The sequence below is a fragment of the Genypterus blacodes genome, unplaced genomic scaffold, assembly GCF_046128005.1.
Source record: "Genypterus blacodes isolate CSIRO-AG114 ecotype Tasmania unplaced genomic scaffold, CSIRO-AGI_Gbla_v1 ptg000053l_1, whole genome shotgun sequence".
In the NCBI taxonomy this organism is placed as follows: Eukaryota; Metazoa; Chordata; class Actinopteri; order Ophidiiformes; family Ophidiidae; genus Genypterus; species Genypterus blacodes.
In genome coordinates this window covers 260,645-283,856 of record NW_027466865.1, presented here as the reverse complement: position 1 = coordinate 283,856, position 23,212 = coordinate 260,645, and the positions used below count along the sequence as shown (strand labels likewise).

At 46.6% G+C, this 23,212-nt stretch overlaps 1 protein-coding gene and 1 non-coding gene across 2 annotated transcripts; one reads left to right on the top strand and one right to left on the bottom strand.

Moving 5' to 3' along the window:
* The first annotated feature begins 272 nt into the window (after positions 1-272).
* cdca2 (cell division cycle associated 2) lies at positions 273-8,363 on the top strand. The gene is made up of 14 exons (XM_076151099.1): positions 273-739; positions 843-979; positions 2,302-2,467; positions 2,788-2,945; positions 3,219-3,344; positions 3,810-3,915; positions 4,343-4,671; positions 5,004-5,055; positions 5,147-5,227; positions 5,482-5,618; positions 5,784-5,846; positions 6,160-6,231; positions 6,635-6,803; positions 7,228-8,363. Exons 1-14 carry the CDS (start codon positions 526-528, stop codon positions 8,133-8,135), a joined length of 2,718 nt encoding a protein of 905 aa, XP_076007214.1. The 5' UTR covers positions 273-525; the 3' UTR covers positions 8,136-8,363.
* A 5,751-nt stretch (positions 8,364-14,114) lies between these two features.
* Positions 14,115-14,186, bottom strand: trnat-cgu (transfer RNA threonine (anticodon CGU)). Its single transcript has one exon. It is a non-coding gene; the product is annotated as a tRNA-Thr (tRNA).
* Positions 14,187-23,212: the final 9,026 nt, after the last annotated feature.

Sequence of the window (23,212 nt, the reverse complement as noted above, 5' to 3'; positions counted from 1 at the left end):
TAACTGTTGTAATCGATATTGGTTTCTACCTACATCCCTTAAGCGAAACTGTAGCTGCAACGAGTAACCATGTGACTGTTCGGTGGCGGTGCTGTTATATCAGATTGAATATGTTGTAAAGGTCTCATTCTGCCTGATACCCTGTTTTTTTACCAACAGTAAGGGAAGAGTGTAATCAACTGTAAAGTAGGAACCCCATTAGATTGAGATATTATTGTCAATAATTGTATTGATTAGTGAATCTGTTATCACTTCTAGCCCCTGAAGGATAATTAACACAATATCAGTTTTCTGTTTCCTTCCAAAACAACAACAAAGCTAAACAAGGGCCACAGTAAATTGTTTGTCATAGTGAAAGTGAAAAATAACGATGCATTCATCAAGAAATAATGCAATTTCAGCTGGATATAAGTCAAATAAGGGATGGGTGTGTATAAATATACTTTTTTACAAAACTCCAATGTTCTGTTTCTATTGTAAAGTAGATGTGATGACGATGATGTCTGATGACGATGACATGTTCATATGTTGTGTGTACAGAACATGGATAATGTGGAGCTCAGCGTTGTTGCCAATGAGGAACTTCCCAATGCGTCCGTGTTGGCCCCCTCAGAAGAAGACCTCTGTCCCCCTCAGAGTGACGCAGCAGACGCCTTCTCACACTTCTCACACCTCACACCGTCTAAGTTTGGCATCTCTACACAAAGTTTCACCCCGTTGTCATCGTCAAACCGCAAAGGTGAGATGGCGAGTTCCTCTCTGATGTGATGTTGAGACAATGGTCATCTGTAAATGTGGCACGATGTGATGTTGAAGTAAGAACATTCCTTCTGGTGCTGCAGATAAGTCTCGTCTGGCTCAGCTGAAGGCGAGACGCAGGTCCAATATTGGCGTTCGAGGCTCACCAGAGACAAATTCCCTCATTCGCTTTGTGGCACAGCAGAGATCCAAGACCCCACCGGCCTCCCAATCTATCCAGGTAAGATGAGTCTGTCAGCACGCAGCAGATCTTACAGTCCCGTCCCCTCGTTCTATGATGACTAAACAAAGAGAGACGGGATAAGATCAACATAGATTAGATCATCCGCTGTTTCAGATGTATAAGACGTTACTCTGGGGAGGGAGTGTTGTATGTGACAGATTTTGCTCTCGCTTATTTTGGAGACATTTTAAATGCACGTTTAGGCATGATACCTCTTAACTGACCATGATAATTACTCATTGATCTAAGCAGAAGGATTACAAATGAAGCCGTGTAGACTCTAATCTGCTTTTATTTGATCAAACTGAACTGAAAATGAACCAGTCATCGGGATGTTTGCTTTCATGTGGAATAAGGCCTATTTATGACATCAGATGAACTGAAGTACAGACAGTATGTCAACATGTGATGTATGCGCCCATTTTTCTCAGGAATGATCACAGCCGTGCTGAGAGTAGGAAATATGTGGCTATCTAACATTTATGTCATACTGTCTTAGAAGCAGGAGATATTTCTACTGTTATTCAGTCACATTGATTTGTTATAACAAATAACTTCACCTTTAATGGAAACATTCCCTCTGCTGCCTCTCCTCCCCTGGAGGAGCCAGTGTGGAGCCGCACAGGCTGAGGAAAGGAAGGTGGAGCCACAGCTCGCTCGTTGTCTCTCAGAGCTGAGTCAGCCGAGAGCCTTTATCTCCTCCTGGGAACACAGCCAAGCACATGTTGTTGATGACTCTAATATCTTTGTTCAGAGGAGTTTACACAGCCAGAGAAGGTTCTCTGTGTCACATCATCCATGCTGGAGGCCAGTGAAGGTCTCCGCTATCAGTCATCAGATCCTTCACCAAGTCATTTGGAGGAATCTGAACTTCACTCTCCCTATGTTTGATTTCAACCAAACCATTCAACCAAACTTGTCAGGATGTCGTTATGGAGGTGCTGTCTATTATTGCTCGGTGCTTGTTGATGCTCCACACTGCTCTCTAATTGTAATAGAGAAGAAAGAAGATAAGATGCGGCCATTTTTGACCTTTGGCCCTGGGCAGCTCTGGTGCAGACATGCCTGCTTTTCCCTCTTTTTCAGGTGACTGATCAGAGAAAGTTTCCCCTTGTTGGGCCTCTAGCTGTTTGTTCGGGCCTCTATAAATCGTCTCTGACACATTGGACAGAGAACATTCCATAACACTCCTGGTTGTGTGAGAACAATCTGATAGATGTGCAGCGTGTCACAAACACTTGTGGTGTAATGGCTGAAGTCTGTGTGGCCTGTCATGCTGTGCCAAGCAAATATGTTTGTTCTGCTGTCTCGCCTCTCAGCTTGTCACAAACAGCCCCTTCCTCCCCCGACGTGCCTCCACGCTGAGGCAGAAGATGGCCTCCTTCCAGAGCCTGATGGATGTGGAGGAGAGCGGGGTCTGCCATCCCGCGTCAAAGCAGGACGGAGACGCCGGCGGATGCATCAAGACAAGAGATTATCTGTCTGGTGAGGCTCAGGATTAATAGTTTTTCATTTCTGGCTGGGGATTCATGCCAGCAGGATTTCTTTATCACGTCTGGAGGCACTGATCAAAAAGCAGACAGTTGTAGCCTAATACGAGGTATAAGCTCGGATCCTGCAACATCTGACCACAGTCACGTCCTCTAAGCTCCGTCAGCTGCTGAAATAGAGAGTGTGTGAGCCGTGTGCTGCTGGAGTTTGGCTTTATTATCTCTATTTTGTTTGTGTTCTAGCAAGTTTTGTGTCTTCTGAGGCGTGTGTGATGTAATTTTCCTTGCTGATGGGTGCAATGCGTTCCTCTCAAGATGGGGGAAGCCTCGACGAAGAGAAGGAGAACCACCCGAGCCTCAGCGAACCCCCGCAGAGCAAGAGGAGGAGGCACGCGGCCCCCTTGAGAGGCTGCGAGCTGCAGATAAGTGGGTCAGACACGCCGACGCTTCACCTCAGCCGGAAGCAGCAGCAGGTCCAGACTCACTTACTTACTTATTTACTGTCAGCTTCCTCTGGCTGACATTGATTCTGCTGATTGTTTTTATTCCTCTGATAACATTCATCCAAAGGGTCTTATTTGTGTTGATCTGTTTAATGTTTACATGGGTGGCTTAAAAGAAGAAGACCGGAATATTAGAGAACTTGCGTCTTCTACACACTAAAGCCGCTGCTCAATTCAGAGGGATGTCTGCTCAGTGCAGTGCAGTGACTCGCAGTAACAGCATCTCTTCACGCCTCTGAACAGGTCGCGACCCGAGCAGCTCCAGATGAGGCCCCGGAACAGGCCCGAGCTTTGCTGCTTTCAGTGTCGGAGTCGGATCCAGAAACCCCACCCGCCCTGGTTGACCCCCAGCCCCCCGTATCCCAACAGGTGAGGTCATCACCCAGATCAGGGCCGCAACAAAGTACAGGAGCACCTTTATGTTAAACACGATGCAGAGGACCAATACACTTGAATGTCATGGAAACACGTCAGCTGTGCATAAACACGGCAACGTCAAACAAACAATGACTGATTGATGGCTAGATTCAGAAAGTGGCGGTAAGCTGCAGCCTCACACAGCAGGGGGTCATCCTGCAGAATGAGTCAGCACACTTACAAGACACAACCTCATTAAAGTCACTTGTACTCAAAAATAAAATATGTCAACCCAAGGTAATTATGATGAAAAATGTGATTGCTTGGAAATATGTGAATATGCAGCGACCTATTGTCCAGCATTAAAACTGTGTTTCAGCAACATTCATCTGTTACAGAGGAAGCTCTTCTGTGAAACACTCTGAGCTGGTTGAGCCTTGTTAACTATTTGAAACATCTTGTGAATGTTCTGGACAGGAGAGCGTGTTCGCACTGCAGAGCTCCGACGCCCCAGCAGCCGCTCAACCGGCCCGGCCCTCCTTCCACGCCCGCTTCCTCGCTCAGCCGGAGATGAAGTCCACAGGTAAACAGAGCCACGCCAGAGCTGCTGAGCGTCTCAGGCTTTGATATCCACACTCGAGTGGCTGCACACTGTCAAAGCTGAGAAACCTCTTGTGTGCTTTATTAACATCATTGTGTGTTGGAGATGACAGTGTGTGTGTTTAGCTGCAGGGAGTGTGTTAATGGTCCCTGTGAAATGCTGACCAACATCAGATAGATGTGCACCGATCACTTGCAGTGTCACCTCCTGTTACACTGAACATCTCTACGTGTGTGTGTGTGTGTGTGTGTGTGTGTGTGTGTGTGTGTGTGTGTGTGTGTGTGTGTGTGTGTGTGTGTGTGTGTGTGTGTGTGTGTGTGTGTGTGTGTGTGTGTGTGTGTGTGTGTGCGTGTGCGTGTGCGTGTGCGTGTGCGTGTGCGTGTGCGCGCCTGCGCGCCTGCGCCTGCAGAGGGCGACGACTCAGCTGGGACCTCCGTCGTCAAGAAGAAGCGAGTTCGCTTTGGAGGTCCGCTCTCCCCAGAGCTGTTTGATAGGAACCTGCCCCCCAGCACCCCCCTGCAGAGGGGCAGCACCCCGGCCCGAGCACCCACGCCGGGCGGGGCCCTGCTGCTGCTCTCGGCTCTGAAGACCCCCCAGAGGAGCGAGCGCCGGACCCCCCAGGCTCAGCTAGACCTCTGCAGCCCCTCAGCGTTCGGAGCCTCGCCTACGTTCGCGATGCCTCAAGTGTGTAGAGTGAGAGAGGGCCGGGAGGAAGACGGTGCAGAGATGTGTGGAGCCGTAAGTGGAGACTGAACATGAGAATGTGTTTTTACTCTGTATGTCACTGAATCCATAATGGACCCAATGACTGCACATGAACATGGCGTCTGCCTGTATGATCCTGTTGCTCCTTCAGTCACGTGGCATGTTTCCATTTGTACATTAGTTTCTTTCTGTAAACGAGCCTCATTGTGCAGCAGCTCAGCCATGTAGAATGTGTGTAATTGATGGATAGTTGCCCTCAGCTGCACACACCGATTTGTTTGTGCACATGCAGGCAGGTTGTGTACACAGATTAGGATGAGTGTGATGTGTGTAACTCCAGCATGTTTCCCTCTGCTCCTTCCTAGATCACGTTCCCGTCCATGGAGGATATCGACTGTGATGTGACGGCTGAAGCAGGTTATTACATTTTATCGTCCCAACCACTGACCAGAGAAGTCTGATCCACTGAGTTTGAATTAACGGCACTTTCCCCTCATTCCATCTTCAGAACCTCCCTGCAGCCCCTTGCTGGTGAACTTGAACGCTGCTTTCCACGAGGAGGCGGAGACACTTTCTGAATGTCCAACAGGTGAAGTTCAGCCACACATCTGCCTTTACTTACCATAGTGTCACGAGTGCACAGGAAGTCATGTTTCCTGCTGGTCCAGTGCCATTCAAAGGGAGGAGGAGAGTGTGTGTGTGTGTGTGTGTGTGAGAGAGGTTTGCACATGAACACAGCAGGTTTGCACTCCTCCAGCTTGGCATCAAACGTGTGTTTGTGGTGTGAACACAAATGGTTCTGTAGCGTCTTACTGCTTGACTCAACCTTAGCTTGTATTCTAGATCCTCCACCGCAGCCTGAGGCTGTAGACAGTGTGTCCCTACAGGATGAGGATGAGTGTGAACGCCCCCCCGAGACCCTGATCCAACCTCACAAAGCTTCAGAGGCTCCGGGTCCATCAAGCCACCGTAAAAGAAAGGTCTGCTTCACACTCCCACACCGTACAGTTTACTGGAACAACATCTAGCCGTCTGTCTGTTCCTCCCTCCCTCTGTCTCTCTCGCTCCCTCCCTCCCACTGCTGCTGACATCCCATACTGGGATATTTCCAATTAACTCAAACTGTGGAATGCTTCCCTTCGCAGGCTGGACCTCGGCGTGAATCTGGCGGCAAGGCTCCATCTCAGCCCAGCAGTCGGAAGAGAAAGGTCTGCTGTCACCATCGCTGCTGTCATCTCCACCACATACACATACACACACACACACACACACACACACACACACACACAGACAGACACACAGACACACAGACAGACACACAGACACACAGACACACAGACACACACACACACAAGCTCGGGCCAGATTGTCTCCTTAATAATTTAGGGATGTTAACACGCTCCCATCAAATCTACTATGTAACTCGACTGGACCTGCAGTTAGTCGTGCGTGTGCGTGTGTGTGCGTGCGTGCGTGTGTGTGTGTGTGCCATCTGCTGACATCACCTGTTTGCTCCCTCAGCAGCCAGACGACGGCGAGCCTGCGAAGAGGTCGACGCGCTCAGCTGCTGTTTCGGCTTCGGGGAAGATGAGGGTGAGCAGGCTGCATATTTGAGTTTCTCGCCGCATGTTTGCACACGTGGAGACGTGTCATTCACACACTTGCCACCATTGCAGGCGATTACAAAGGTTAAACACTAATGAACGTCGGCAGGGAGAGCTTCAGACTTCACAGCCTCATTAAATTGTTAAAATGTCATTTTGCATTAATGAAGTTCAATTTCTAATCAGAGATTGACCTCAGTGGGATTTTAAAGATCAGCGCTGACTTTCATTTCAATTATTCTTTTAGGAGTGATTATGTAATGATACTGGTGCACGGTCACATGAGGACAGTGACATCACTCGGCCTGACTCTGAAATCTGTTTGATCTAAAGAGCGTTAGAGCTTTAGCGGAGGTCCAAACCTGTTCACCATGTGGCTCGTCCTCCTGCAGGCGACCTCTCAAGCGCTGCGGCGATGGAACAAGGACGTGGATCGCTCCCTGTACGGCTCTAGAGCGTACGCCTCCAAGAACCCAGTGCTCAGCCCCATCACGGAGAGCCTGCTCCTCGCCGGCCACTCGCCAGCCGCGCCTCTGCTGCCTCCCTCACAGGCTCACGCAGGTAAAACACAGACAGCACGTGCAGGGGAACAGGAAGTACAAATGTATTCCTGTGTCTTTAATGTACACAGTATTACCTCACATGTTTACATAACGTCTGTATCTGTCAGCCGTTTGTTGACTGCCGGTAGTTTGACGGATTGTCTTGATTTGTGATTTGATTCTTCGTGCTGCATTTATGATTATTAGAATGCAGGCGACACTTTTATCTGTCAGATTCTATTGTGATGATAATGTGTATTGTTTGTGAGGTGATTCTTTGAGCCTGTTGGTCTTCATGAAAGTTTCATTCTGCTTCTGTAATGTTTCACACTGCATCACAAGTTTGTTTGTTTTCTGGTTTCTGGAGACTTAATGAAGTAAGGAGTTTTCAGTTTATCATCTCATCTTCACATTATCTCCGTCGTCTCTCTCCGTCTAAACAGCCCTGAATCAGACGCCGCAGCTCAACTGTCCTCACGCAGACGAGCCAATCAGCAGTGAGGATCTGCTTGACAACGCCAAGCAGGACGCACTTGAAGCTCCTACAGAACCCTCCACCGTATCACCCACCCGGAGTAAAGGCAGCAGGGCGAGGGGGAGGAGGAGGAGGGATAGCTCCCGGGCCAGGAAGGAGGTCACAGGGAGAGGACGTAAGGGAAGAAAGTCGGGCGAGGATCCTCAGGCGCAGCCAGAGACTGAAGGGCAAATAGGCGAGAGCTGCCAAGATCAAACAGCCCAACTGGAGGAGCTCAAGCAGAACTCGAGTGATCTTTCTGTGCCTGACGATGGTGTATTTGCATTTTCCGAGTGTCCTTCCCAGAGCCCTGCCAACGCTCCAGGCACACGCATGAAGGTGCCGGCCTCAGCCGACCCACCCCAACCTTTAGGAGAAGAATCCAGCGACGCCACGAGTCTGCCGGCAGAGCGGGAGATGGAGTCGGCGCAGAGAAACAGCCAGAGCGAGTCGGAGGGCAGCTCTATAATGGGCTCGGGCCGGGTAGAGGAGCACCAGAACAGCCGAGACGCAGAGGAGGAACGTTTCAGCCAGCAGGAGAACAGTAGCTGTTTGAGCGCGGACGTCCAGGAGGGGCAGAAGGAAGGCTCGGGATGTCTGGCTCCCTGGCAGGCTGACTTTAATTTTGAAGACGTGTTCAAACCTGTGGCCACCAGAGGGCAGCGCTCAGGGCAGCGCTCGGTTCGGCGGAGCCTGAGGAACCAGAACGGCGCGGAGCAGAGCGACGGCACCTCCGGCCTCGCCTGGCTGCCCTGGACCTCCCCCGAGTCCAGCAAAGGCTCTCGCAGGAGGACCCGGGGCCGCCCTGCTCCCCTGGAATATGAGACGCCGCAGTGACAGTGAACGCCTCGTGACCCTGCCTGCTCACACGAGACGCCGCCTGCTTATTTAAAAGAATGTTCCACAGCTGGTTTCTACCAGGTAGATTTGTAAATGGAACAGAAACTGGTTTGTGTTTGAGATCTACAGTTGGTGATTATTGTTTTAAAATGAGATTTCCGGGGGTAAGTTCTACGTTTATCACACCTCCATCCAATGTTCATCCTTCCCTGTTCCCCTCAATTAAATGAGTGATTATCCAAAGTCAAGTCCGCTTGTCTTTGTTTGGGGAGTGAATATGGCTCCTGATCAGTTGTTGATCACCACTTTCACTTCACTAACCAAACTGATCAATAAGCAGAGAACCCGATAATCTCTGCTGACCACCAGCCGATGGAATCAATAGCCGGCCGCCCGGTGGGTAATGGCGTCCTGCTGGTCGATACCTCCTGCTGAGGGGCAGATAAAGATGCTTCAGCCTCTTTCAGGGTCAAGATGAATGAAAATGTGACTCGCACACAAATCAGACGAGTCCGATTGATGGATGTTTGCCTGTGTTTGAGTGTTTGTGAGCTGAACATGGGAGTCTGCAGAGCTCCACAGCCTCACTCCAGAGTAAATAACACTTCACCAAAATCCTGCATCAGTCAGAGTTTGAAACCTGTAATCATGACCAATATGTTGATTAGTCTGTATTCAGACCTGTGGCTGTTTGCTTTGCTCGCTTTATTCATGGAATAATGTTTACAAACGATCCTTGGTTGGATTTGTGTTCACAGGAACATTTACTGGCGCTCCAGAATTAGTAAACAAACGCCACAGGCTTGCAAACTGATTTGTGACCTGGAAAATGGTTTCTTGTTCGTCCAGACAAAATCACAAACATATTCATAAACGGCGCTTTGCTTTGTCGTTGATTTAGCACCATTATCAACAATACATTCATTTCTGAGCGAGTATCAAGGCTACAAATCGCTCTGAGGGAGGCAAACAACCAAATATAAACAAACTGTTTCTCTTCTGAAGACGTCAGTTATGCTTGGTTAGATATTTGTGAAACCTATGAGCCTGTACACGTGATCAACAAACTGTTTCATAGCATTTACAGTACAGGAAGTGACTGCAACCGATCGGAGTCCCTCTTGCAGGCGGTCTCAGGTCAGATGATTCGGTTCGGACCCGAGTTGCGATTGCGGTTGAATACAGCTTACAGATGAAACCATGAAGGTCGTTCTGTCTCCCAGACTGCCTCTCTGGTATCATATTTGTCTTCGTCCGGCTCTGGACATCCTGGAAAAGTCGTTTATCAATTTTATTATGCGAGTTTTGACAGATTGTTTTAATCAATCATATGAACGTTTAACGAGTTTAATTCCGTCGGCTATAATTGGATGAGAATCCAGATGTGGCCTGAGAAGAACCTTGCTGTGGACGTGAGTCACCATGGTAACGCAGTGTCAGGTCACCTGTAGGTCAGGCACAGTTGCATGGTCATTTACCGAATGTGTGAAGATGAAGATGAGGCCTGCAGGCAAATGTGACAGCCACATGATCTAAACTGAATGTTTACAATCAAACATTTATGTTTCATGAGTTTTATGTTTTGTTGAGTTACACAAACAAGCTCTCAATGGCTACAAACCTTTCAAAACACACACACACACAACTCACACACACACACACACACATAGTTCATCTATTTGTTTTCTTAAGATATTGAGAAAAGGTCTTCCTGTGCGTCACACAGTATCTTCAATGATGTTCTGTTATCTGGACAAACCTTCACTTGCTCTCTCTGGCCTTCATTACATAAAAGTTGTGAAGGTTGATTAAATTATTGCATCACGGCAAAGTTACAGAGAAGTTGTGGGAAAGTCAAAAATGCCTCTGAATGAGGTTAATATGCCTTTGAGTTGCGTGAGCTGATGAGACGCTTTGGTCTCATTTAAATTCCTGAATGAAATCATCCGGAGTAATGAAATCTCAGGACACGGTCGGCTCGCCTCACCGGGCAAATTTACCGCCCTGCTCTGTGTCACCTGACTGGAGCTAAATTGACCTCTAACCTCAGATTGAAGCCATCGTCGCCGTGGCGCATAACTCAGCGGCGGTGTGCAGCTTCCATCCATCTGACAGGAGCGCCACGCCCGGAGTCAGATTGAGTTTCTCATTCAGTTCAGAGAAGAATTGGCTGCAGAATGATGCATGGCTGTGAACTATCCATCACCGCGTAATGGAGTCGCTCATTTCACTTAGAGGCACAGTCACTCTGCTGAAGGACACCAGGGGCTTATGGAGCTCTGGCGGTGCCAAGGCCCCGCGCCACCCCCCTGTCCCCTCCACCACCCCAGGAGGATGGATGGACAGGTTGATGGAGGCTCTACGTGGCGCAGGGCTGCTGGGGCCACACCGCCATCTAGTGGTGATATGGAGGAGCTGCATTTCACATCTTCTAACCACAGAGGAAGCAGGTGTGACATGATGTCAACAGAAGAGGACATCATTTAGTAGATCTGTGAATACTTTAATGCTCACACGAGGAAGAAATCAGGATTCATCAGCCAAATGTAGATATTAATCTCCTCATGTTTTGTAAATCTTTTGATTTTATTTGTCAAATCAGTGGTTCCCAAACTTTTCTTGCAGGGCCACCCTATTATAGATCAGAATAGTTTCGCACCAAATACGAATACATGGAGCAATAATGTTATCTAGACGCTCATTCTCCTGCAGCGAGACGAAGAAGTATTGCCTCATTACTTCACCCGAGGCGGTACTTATTCAAATCGCTCCTCTTACCATCCCCTACTTTGGGAACCACTGTGTTAAAAAAATCATCTTCAGAGCAAACAAATGCACCAGACTTCTTTAATCTCCACCATAATTCATCCATGGACAGGTCGCCAGTCTATCACATGGCAAACATAGACACAAACAACTATCACTCTGACATTTACATCTACGGACAATTTGGATCCACCAAATGAACCTGCGTGTCTTTGGAGTGTGGGAGGAACCCACGCAGACACAGGGAGAACATGCAAACTCCACACAGAAGGGCCCTGGTCTTGTCTTGCTGTAACCACCGCCCCACCGTGCCTCCCCACCATAATTTGTTTAAATTATTTCATTCAAGCTATTTTAATCAATCATTTACTTAATTCAAGTTTAATTAATTTCTGTTTGGAGTGATTTGAGGCAGAGCAGAAAACATCTGTCTCCGTAGAAACCAAACTGGACAACATACTTTAAAACCTACTTGTCTTTTTGAATTTTTCTTTCTCTGTTCAAGACAAAAATAACAATCTTGACAAACATGTCAAAATACATAAATAAATCAAAGTATTTTCTGTTCTATTGAGCTTGATTGATTGTCATTTTCTTCCAGCTAGACACTAACAAAAAAACTTGGTGATGTTGATAGAGATGAGGAATATTTATGATCTCAATAGAGATTTGAGTAAATGAATTAAAATGAGTTTTTAGAAAATGATTACGCAAGTATTTCCAAAATACTTTCACATTGTGCTGTTCAGTAACCAGAATATGAGTTTAGCAATGAATATTTCACTCACAAACTAAGTGACAGGCAGAGCTGAGATGCACAAAATCCCAATGAATACTCAAGGTTTATACATTTTGGGTTCAAGTGTTTGTTATATACAAACACTGACAAAAATGCATTATTATGGTCTCCAGTCTGCAATAAACTGCCTCAATACTCACATTGACACAGCTTGAATATATTACAAACACAGGTTTCACTTGCACAGAGGTGATACAGCTCTGCACACACACACACACATACACACACACTGCAGACAGGAACTCATCGCCTGCATATATTACGCAAAATAAGAACAAGAAGAGTTTCAAGGTGCCAATGAAATGCAGCTTCAGCATTATGAAGTTTTCGAGCAGATAAACTTTGTCAATGAAGGAAGCTTGATGTTCTGGTCCAGCAACAGCAAATTCATTTATAACATTGTCACCACTTGATATCATCTGTTTGGCCTGTTTACGTGAGGATTTGACCCATTTGATCGTATTTCAATATTTACACAATTGTATTTGTTTTATGTAGTAGTTTATAATTCAGCTTTTCATTAGGATTCAGTTTGTGCTTGCCACCTGCCCAACACTGCCCCCTAATGGACACTCTGGGGAATATCTTACTTTAAGTGTCTGGCAGAGATTCTCAACAGGTTCAGTTAGTTTGCTTGCTTTCTTCAACAACTTACTGAGAGTGATGAGAATGTGTGTGAGACAGCAGCAGTTACAGGGTTCATAGGTATCAGACGGGCGTGTTTGCGCTCAGTTGCCCGTGTTTACGACTGTTTATCCTCTGCATGGAGTTACAACTTGTAACTGGCAGCGTCTTTGTGAACACACTGTTTTATTGTGAGCTAACAGCTACGACTGTGCGCCTCTATGTGACGGGGGAGTGTTTTCTGTGTGTGTGTGTGTGTGTGTGTGTGTGTGTGTGTGTGTGTGTGTGTGTGTGTGTGTGTGTGTATGTGTGTGTGTGTGTGTGAGATAGAGGGAGAGAGAGAGGGGAAGCCGAAGCCCCTGTGCCTGGCAGACGGGCATAGTGAAGACGGCTTAACACGAGAACAATGGGGTCCTTTGACCAAAACGACACCCCCAAAGACATGTGGCCTCCCTGTCACCGTGGCAACCCCCCATGGGACACGGGAGCGGGCTGACAGCTGGAGAGGAGGACTCGCAAAAAATGGAGTGCACTTCTTTTCACTGGGCTCTGTATCTTTCCCTCCTCTGCCTCGCCTCCGTCCTCGCCGGGCCATGTGTGTGTGTGTGTTTGTCTGTGTGTGTGTGTGTGTGTGTGTGTGCAACTTGGCGTGATTGATCTTATGGGTTTGACTCGCCGCCTGCAGGCCATCAAACCCCTCCAGGCTCAAAGAGTTTAAAGCGATGACGGTAAATCAAGCGGCTGGCGGCTCTTGTTCCTCCCGTAATGAGGCAGCATTGATCTCCCTGATAAATACGAGCCCAGCCACCAGATTTCACACTCACTGTACGCCGGATTTTCCGCCTCATTTTAAAGCGGATGAGGATCCTCTGTACAGACACAAAAGGGCGAGTTAGTTATTTGTACAAGCCGATTTACAGACTTTCCTTTTTCAATTAGTTAATTAGTATCTGAATGGTATTAAGTTGTCGCGGGCTTCTCTCCATTATTGATGCACGGAGGCACAACGCTGCTGTGAGGCCGGAGACAGCAGGAGGAGGACAGCAAACAAAGGCCAGACGGCAACAAGAGACCCTCGGCTCGGCTCGGCTCCCAGCATGTGTGAGGGAGGCTGTAAGGGAGAGGAGAGAGAGGAGAGGGAGGAGAGCTTCAACTTTTGCATAATTCTGTCATGATAATGCTTCCAGGGAGAGAAATGTGACGCTGAGCTTTACTGTCAGACAGTTTAATGATTTCGGACCAAGTTTCAGTTACAAAAGTGTTCAAATAGGCTTCAAAACTAAATCATCTTTATATTTTAACATGAAACCACACAAACTATGAAAAAGGCCATCAAGTATTTGCAATCAGACAAAACTAATTTCATAAAATCCTGCAGTTTGTTCCATCTAAACTCATGTTGTATATAAACAGTATTTTTATAACTTTGCATACTTTTTTTATGTTTCATTTCATTGGTATTATTGTGGAGACATTGTGCGTCTGTAAGACGAAGTCTCAGTTACCATGGTTCCTGATTTACTGCTCTATTAAGTTATTCACCCTAGAGGTAAATTTGATTGATTTAATGACACAGTAACCACAGAAAAATCACAGGAAGATTTGGGAATTGTATCAGTGAATTGACTGTAAAGACACTTTAATTAGTTTCTTCTTGTGTGACACATACAGTATGTGAGTTTGGTTTCATGAAAACGCCTCTGACCCAGCCTGAAGCATCTTTGTAACATTCTGATACCTGCGGGTTTCTGTTCCAAACTCATCCATAATGTGAGACCTGAGTTTTGAGGTATGAACGGGGGTTGAACCCGTGATCTTCGGTTTACGAGACCGACGCCTTACCACTTGGCCACCACACCTTGCTCATGATTTTGGTGAGCCTGACATCTCTTGACATTGTCTTATAACGATTTTCTCCATATGTTCCTTTTCCACATGCGCTCACGCCTGTCCGTGGTCCCATGGAGGTCGGGGCCTCGGCTCTTGGAGGCTTTCCCAGCATGCACACAGTGGAAACGCCCTGCGCGGGTCAGCGGTCCATCACGTCCACGCCTGCAGGGATTTACAGTCCGCTGCGCCTGGAATGTGAAGCGAATGCACGGCAACATGGGAAAAACTAAAACGCAGCAACATCTGGAGTTGCACTATCGCCTGTGCTCTGACTCAAAACAGGAAGAAGGTTTACGACACAAAGGACGGATCTGCGGTCAAGTTCATCTTTCAAGACAGCGATGAAGTTGGAGATTGATCAAATCAGATTCAGACTCAGTATTCTGACTTGACTTCCAGCTGGTCCTCCGCTTCTCCACGTCGCAGGTTCCCAGATGTAGAATCAGGTTCAGACTTGCTCAGATATTTTGTTTTTTGTGCAGGTATGTCACAGGGCAGCTCTTCCTCACATACTTAGACTTACACTCCATGTCCTTCACCTTCTCTCTGTAAAAATAGGTCAGGCAGCAGAGCTCTTATTGAAGATCAATAGAACCATCTCACGTTCCTGTTTCTGTTCACGTAGACTCGTAGAACCTCCTCAAACTCCTTAAGATGGACACAGATCTGCAGTTTAACTCAAATACACCACTGATTTAAACCTGCTACCAAAATGTTTCTTCCCTGGATCCTTTACAACCTGCTTCAATGAAATCTGTCATAACGTGTTCAATTTGTGACAAAATATTTAGGAATTGTATGTGATATGGGGTTTAAGTAAATAGCAGCAGTCTTTTCTTGGTGTGTGTGTGTGGGTGTGAATCAGAGGTGACCCGATCAGGATCTACAGAGGCTGGCTGGGTCCCGGGTGAGAAATGGCTCCATGTTGACACGTGTCGTCCGTGATGAATGAGCAGGTGTTTGGGCGCGGTGTTAAGTGGATGGAGGGGTTATTGATGACGACCCCTCCAGCCGCTCGTCTGCTGCCAGTAGCACTGATGACTTCCAGGCGTCGCCGCAGTAAAAAGGGGATGTTGTGATTGTGCGGGTCAGGGCAGGACGGACAGCCCCGGGGCCAGGATCCGTCTGCTGAGCCGGGGTGAAGTGGAGTTAGACTGGTGACCCCCACAGAGGGAAGTTCAGGGGGGGGGGGGGGGGACACTGCTGTCATTATGACCGCAGAGGACAGACGATGATGACTCATTTATGGTCTTACTATACCATGTCTGGAGGAGTTTCCATAGATACAAAATGTGGTCACGATGCATTCAGGGGAAATCTGTAAAAAAACAGGGTTAATATTATTGTAATGAATTTATTCATATGTAAAACTGCATTTCATACATTACGTGTAACATTATTATGAATGTATGAACAGACCAGTACAAAAGCCTTTACTGTTAAACTATTATAGATATTTTGAGGAAATGTACTTTATTTTTTATTATACATATTATTATAAAGTTTTCAATTAATTGGTGTTTAAGGGGCTTATTGTGTTTGTTCTTATTAGGAAATCTAGTGTTTTTATTCGCAACTTCCAAATCACATCTGACACACAGATTGTGGTGTTATAATTTTCTGCTTTCAGTCGACAAAGAAGAGAATATTCCTTATTTGCTAAACATGTTTTTTTTTGTCTATTTTCTGTCCATGTCACTTTAATGTACATGAATATGGTTACATCAGATTTGAAAAGCTGAGGCACATGAATATTAACAATATCTTATTTTAATTTTTGCATTTGATACAATTTGATGCTGTATGATATTCATTTAAGTACTAGAAATGTACATAATCAAACAGCAGATTAAGAGGTAGAGGAGTAAATATTTGCCCCCCTCTTCATCTCTGCAGCCTTTTTCCAACCAGGAAGTGTTTGTGTGGAAACCCTGATGGATGAGAGGTGATCTTATCCTCTGTGCGGATGTGTGTGTGAGTGTGTGTGTTGTCTCCACGCACGGAAACACAGTGAACCTTGTGTCATCTGACGCAGATACGCGCTGAACGTATTTATCTCTTATACTTCGAGCAGCGCCACATTAGATTCCTCTCAGGATAATCTGTGATCTTAATTTCATCACCGTGATTACATAACACGCTCCATCTGTTGCATCCTGCCAGCACAGGGGGGAGACAAACATGCATATCTTTACACAGACAAGAATCTAATTATTCAATTAGGGATCGTATTGAATGAATAACTGATTCACCACAGTTTACATAATAGCAACACAGATCATTACTGGCTCTGTAATGCAATTTAGGGCGGCCGTGGAGGCCTCATCATTCATGGAAATGTACACGCTTTTGCCCCCATTACCCTGCAGTAATTCCAAAGTGGCATCATTAATATAAATGACTGTGCACTGAATGGCTTTAAATATATATTGCATGGCTCATATTGATGAAATCAAGGAATCACACATCATTTGCGTTCACTCGTCCATTAAACAACATATCCTATCTGACATAAATCTTAGTCTCGGCCCTCAGCGGAATTGATTAACGAGGTATTGGAGCGCTCGGTGACGGTGGCTGCAGTGAGAGGAGCTTGTTGTGTAAGTGAACGCGTCTTAAAAAGAGGTGGGGGTGGCTTGCAGTCGAGATGGGGGGAGGGACACAAAGCCTGCTGAGCTCCAGAGGTTAAGCCCCCCCACCACCAGGCCCACAGGAATGTGTGTGTGTGAGCGAGCGAGTCCTGCAGGCTGCATTGTTGTCTGTGGTGCATCCTGCTCTGGAAACACCAGACCACTGCTGCACCACTTGGACTTGGGCAGGAGCCTGGAACGTTGGAGGTCTGAGTACAAGAACAGCCAAGCAAGAGAGGAGGAGAGGAGAGCTGGGAGGTGCAATTTGTGATCCAGAGGTTGGCGTCTGCTGCATTTAACACTATGACTACCTGCATCTGTGTGAGACCAGCAAACTCACACACTCACAAATAATCCACAGGAACCAGAGTGGTGGTGGATTTCTGGTGCCACAGTTTAGAATCTGAGTCCTGAGTTTCAGAGGCTCGTCCTGTCTGTTACAGTAAGACATTTGATGAGCCCCGCTGGCTCAGAAAACATCATCAAGCAGACTGCTTGGCGTCTGGTCAACCCTGCTGTTTCAGGAGACAATAATAAACAAAAGCATCAATGTCCATGATGTCGTCGATATAGCGTCAAAATCTTATGCAGCCTGTTGTCCATCATCCTGCCGGTCCCTCGTTTGTAGGACCAGCAGAAGCCTGTGGAGCTTGCAGGGTGAAGCTGTTTACAGTGACATATGTGTATAGATATAGATATAGACTTCCTATAGAGAGTCATACTAGCCAATATGTTTGACCTACAGTATTTGTAAGGGACGAGTTGAGGACGTTGATGCTTGTGTGAGCAGCTCAGATTTACTGATGTGTTCGTCTATGTGGAGTTTTTTGTCTCCTAATCTGTTCATGTGTTGTGTTCTACTAAATGTACAACAAGACAAGGTCACTTCTGAGCAAAGATTAAGTTCCTGCATTCATACGAAGAAGAATGGCGACCTGAGGCAGGTTTGTTCCTTGACTCATCGCTTTCACACTTTGCAGCCAGTTGTTACCAAGTTGACAAACTGCAACCTGAAATTCTCGATCAAACTCTTTCCAAAGAGTAAAGCACCCAAAAGCTGACTCAGCAACCACCGACACTTGGAACAAAGAGGACCATAGTGAAGGAGTAAGATGTGTTGCTGCAGAGAGCCAACAACTGACGAATAATCTCGCTTCTTTGATTTGATGAATTATTTCCTCCTTTGCCCAAATGCCCAAGTGCTCCCTGATCTCCCAGTCAGTCCGGGTTCTACCAACAGCGTTGACCTTCGTCTCGAGGGTATCGTCTTGTCCTGAGTGAATATGTCGTCGACTGCTTGACCTAAAATGTCTTGTCTCCCATTTTACCATCTCTATCCAGGACCTGTCCTGCATTCCTCCTCACAAGCACATTCCTGCACACTGCTGCTGTCCAGGACAATAGCAGGAAAGTTTTTCCGGAGTTACAACAAGAATCTCCAACAACAATCATTCTAAAATCCAAAAGCTGATTTGGCGGCTTTTAGTAGAACGTGACTGGAAAATCGGGAAATGGATGCGTCAGGTGTTTTCCTGCTCAGGTTCTATCTGTTCCTGTGACTGGTGCCTCCTCTGTGCTGCGATTAACTGTGTTAAAGTCGGAGCTGTTTATGCTGCTTAATCTCCTTGTCAGAGGCCCCTGCTTCAAATGTACCTACACTTAAAAAGATTGTGAAACACGCGAGCACAATTGATTTGTCAAACCAAGTACTTCTTCACTTTGCCCTCGCCGTCTCTCCACCGCTAATGCCAGCGGCACATAAGTGTCCTCCACGACGCTCTGAAGCACTCCTGGGGTGGAGTGGAGGAGGTTGTGTTTTCAGGAACGCTGCAGACAAATTCAAGTTTATTTGTCATAAACCCCCTTTTATTTGACAGAAGGGGTTCAGATCTTGAGAGGTGTCTGGCTCGACTCTCAGCTTCAATGCGTGTCAGCCCAGCGCCAACAGGCTGCACTTCACCTTCCAGCTGCTCTCTGTCCCTTTGGAATCAAGGTGGGGCGGGGGGACGCAGGGAGGGAGGGAGGAGGGCAGGAGGAGGAGGGAGGCGGCGGTGGCAGTGTTGGTGGACTGGACGGGTGGGGGCACGCTCTTAGACAGACAGGCCCTGGAAATTTCCGTTGTATGTTGTATGCAGCCCTTTCCAGGATGGGAGGGGTTGGAGTTGGAGTTGGGATCGGGGGTTGCGGGGGTGGGGTGGGGTGGGGGCGTGGGAGTGGTTGGGGTTTTGGGACTTGGCGACGGGCCAGCCACAGCAGGAAGCTTGGTAGTTTCACACGGACAAAAAAGCAGCTTTGGCCACTGCCACAGGACTCCAGTCATCACCCAAAAAACAGGAACTTGAACTCTATGTTAATATGAGGTCTGCACGGGCCGCACACACACACACACACACACACACACACACACACACACACGCACACACACACCCGTACTGCAGCACACACATTATATTTACTTATGCTCTGCTGACATACTAATGGGTCAGGGATGCACAAACCCGTTTTCCTTTCACTGGAGTCGCTTCCAAACTTCTATACAACACAAATACACAATGGCTGATTCTTCTGTGAGTCTTTATAAGTAACAGGTGGGTTTGCTGTTGGTATTTCCTGATTGTTTATTTCTGACATGAAAGAAAAGAGAGTAAAGTCTAAAGTATAGTCAGTAGCTCCTCTCCCACGGGAGGGAAGGTGAACTGGAGCTGTTACAATCAGTGATATAGTTAAAGTTAAACAGGTGACATGAAAGGAAGGGAAACTCCGCATTCGTCACAAGTTCCTGCACAAACGGAAACAACACCCACCACAAAAACTTCAGTCTGACAAAAATTAACTATCCAATGTATTCATAGCTGGTAAGAAACACAAGATTAATTAAGTTTGGGAACGGAAAAGAGGGAAGCGGCCAGGTGAAGCTGGAAATGAAGGTGTAGACCCAAAGGAAGAAGGGTGCAGGAGGTGGAATTACAGAACTATAGACCGATTATGTGCAATTATACAAATACATAAACTGTTTGCAACACGAAAACACTTTACATTTGAATATAAGCTGCCAAGGTTTCAGTTTTGCTTACTATTCAATCAATCGTGTGTGGAGGAGCTTTGTTTACTTGTTGAATGTCCCCTTGGACTCCTCAGCTGGACTTGATTCATAAACATCCTCATTTACTAAAACTAAACAGCCGATCAATCATGCTGTATTTTAAGTGCTGCTCACAATGGGGATCTGATGTTTCTGAGAGAGGAAACTTATTTATAGGCCGCGTGGCAAAGGGCCAAGACACAATGGTTTATTTGGGGGAAAGAAGCATTTGGTGTCAGTTAAGCGTTAAAGCGACACTGTGAAAAATCAAAAACTGTGCGACAAAGAGGAACAGCGACAAGAAAACAAACACGGTTGCTGTAGCGAGAAATACTTTTAAGAGTCAAAAGGATGCCGCGCGCTTATTTGGGTTGGCGGTGTTCCAGCCTCAGCAAGAAGGAAAGCAAAGCAGGGCAGGAGCTAGCTGGCCAAGTGTGTGTGTGTGAGGTGGATGGGATTTGTGTGTTTGTTGGAGAGGGGAGGGCTGCAGGGGGCAGGTGGACACTGGTGCTGCTTGCTGGGGGCTCAGGGGCCCTAGCAGGTGGATGCACAGAGAACAGAAATTAAAAAAGGGCTGATTAGGAGGATGAAAGGAAGGCGGGGATGACGTCGCTCCCTTTCCCCCGTCCCATAGGGAACACAGGGCTCTCATACCAAAACATCCATTTGGGTGCAGGGGCATATTTATTACCCTGTGCCCATTGTTTGTTGCTTCTACCATGTAGGTAATCAGAAGCTGTCATTTAATGTTGATTGATAAGTCACACAACCCTCTAACTTTGATTTGTTGCAATTATATCTACAAAGTATAATCCTCCACAGGGCTGTCCCGCCTGTCATGCCTTCATCTGTGTCTGTTTGTGTAGAGATTAAACATGACAGTGTTAAATCCTGCGAGTGGCGTGGCAACAGTCACTTAACACGCTGCCAGTAAGTACACAGACCCTACACGTTTGACTAGTTTGTCCATATTTTGTAGCAAAAACTATTGCAGCTACCGCTCACACCTTTAAGTGTCGGGCTCAGAACTTCAGTCAACCCTGACGTGTGGTGACCTTTCCTTCAGGTGAGTTATCTTCGGCCACTGAGTTACTGATAATGATAACCTCTGCTGTCTGATTCAACACTAACAGTTTGACTGTATCTTCAACAGCTCCAGACCTCCCTCAGAGCAGCTGAGCCATTATTGATTATTGATTTATAGCCTAACTGGATAAAGATAGATAGATTATTCAAGCTAGCATGGGAGGCTTTCAAAGTCAAGGAGTCAGATTCTGAAAGTCAAATGCAGACAGAAATGCAGGTTTGGCTGTTTTGGGCTTGTGGTGGTTTGCATTTCTCACTACGTATCTTTTATCTGAATATGGAAAACTCCTCAAGTTGTGCGTCGCCTTATCGGATTGAAAATCAATACCACCTTATCAAAATTCCATTGAAATTACACTCCATCTTATTCTTCCCACCCAAACCCTGACTTGCCCCCCCCCCACACACACACACACACACAAAGGTGATTTTGTTTCTGCTGTTGTTATCAGTGAACATGGCCTCTGCTCTGGCTCATGGCGCTTGGCATTATTTATTTATGTCCGGGGACGATAGATGTGGCGCGAGCTTCTCCTGAGTGTTGTCCATCTGTTAGCCGGCCTACTGTACTGTACACACTGAAGTAATGTGTGCGTCCTCAGGAGGAGTGCTAATAGCTCCTCATGTGTTAACGCTTCACACAATTTATCTGTGTAATAACACTACCGTTAATTATAATTAGTGCCTCATCGTTGGCATGTGATTTATCTGTCCCAGAAGAAGTGCAAGATAAACAGTGAATAAAGTATGACCTTACCAGTTTGATTTGATCACCAGTGGGCTCTCAGCGCGTCACCCTCTCACAAGACACCTCTAACATGGGAAAACCTCGGGTTTAATTGCTCCCTATAAGACACCCTATAATCCCTCTCTAAGGACCGCTGTACACATCATTTTACACAAAGCTGTAGATAATTTAATTTCCTCCCAGGGAGCTCTCAGCATTAGCCTGTAATAGAAAAAGCAAGTTTGCTGCCAGATTTCCAAAACAAGTATCTCTGTATCATTATGATCATGAAATGGAACCTACAAAATCAGTTTTCCTCTATTGATTGCTTTTCTTCTTCTGAGTAAGATATGCTTTACTGAGGCTGTTCAAACTTCCCTGTGGCATGACAGATACATAAATTACAGGGCAAGATGTGATACTTTATCGATCCGCGCACACAAGGCTCTTTTCTCCAGTCCACATGAACAGAGGTTACAAACCCTGTTCGGCTTGAAAACAGCAGATGAGAGGAGCTTGTATAGTGCAGTGTCTTACTTCAGGCTGGATTTTCTCAAGCATGGATAGGCGCATGGAGGTGAGGGAGGATTTAGTGTTGTGTGACCTGCCAGCCCCTAAAAATGTTGAAACCGTGACTGATACTCTCTTACTTTTAATGGTGCATGTTTTGTTTTCACAATCGGTAATGTGTGAATATTCCATACAAATGGAACGCTGCGGATTCACAAGCACTGAGAGGGATACCATTACATTATGCTGGGTCCATCTGTCACCAGATGCTGCAATTTATGTAGCACTGAAAGCTGTAAAGCCCCCTCCTTTCGCCAAACATAAATTATAAGGCGAAGATGTTCGACTCAGCTGTCATTTAATGAAATGTAACAAAGTGGATCGGCGTCGCAGACATTTTACATAATCGTCTCCTTTGGTGAGAAGATAATACTCAGTTTCACAGTCTGACGAGCAATGCATCAGTGGTGTACTCTGCAAAGACAGATAATAACATGCTTTATCACGTAATAGTCTACTACTCCAGAGAGCTATACTGCAACAACCGATCATCTCTAGGGGCTGGATGCGTGCTGCTCCCTTCCCATCTTCAGCTTAAAAACACACAGCTGCTACAATAGACTGCAGAGTGGAGGGGTGTCTCACTTTGATCTTTAAATACCCTCTAACGTTAAGGCACACTCATTGGCTTTGATTTCTCTACAGCTGGTGGACAAAATGCAGACGCTCCCTTGAATTGCTCCTGTGTGTGTGTGTGTGTACAGGCGTGCAGCAGAGAATGCGAGAACACCTATCCGGCCCTTTTTATTTTTTTCCTCCTCCGGCACCTCCACCATCTGTCCCTTTCTTCCATTTCGTGCGCTCAGCCGACATCCACAGCTCTCTCCTGGCAACAGCACGCCGCCGCCCCCCGCGCCTTGCAGTGGGTTTTTCTTCCCCTGGATCTTCGCCCCGCACCAT

What these genes read in the sequence shown, in the direction of transcription:
- cdca2 (XM_076151099.1), top strand. Translation starts at nt 526, where the DNA reads ATGTTGTGTGTACAGAACATGGATAATGTGGAGCTCAGCGTTGTTGCC. An exon ending in CGGCCTCCCAATCTATCCAG is followed by an intron (nt 980 to 2,301) that starts GTAAGATGAGTC and finishes CTCGCCTCTCAG; the next exon opens with CTTGTCACAAACAGCCCCTT. An exon ending in CGGCTTCGGGGAAGATGAGG is followed by an intron (nt 6,232 to 6,634) that starts GTGAGCAGGCTG and finishes GTCCTCCTGCAG; the next exon opens with GCGACCTCTCAAGCGCTGCG.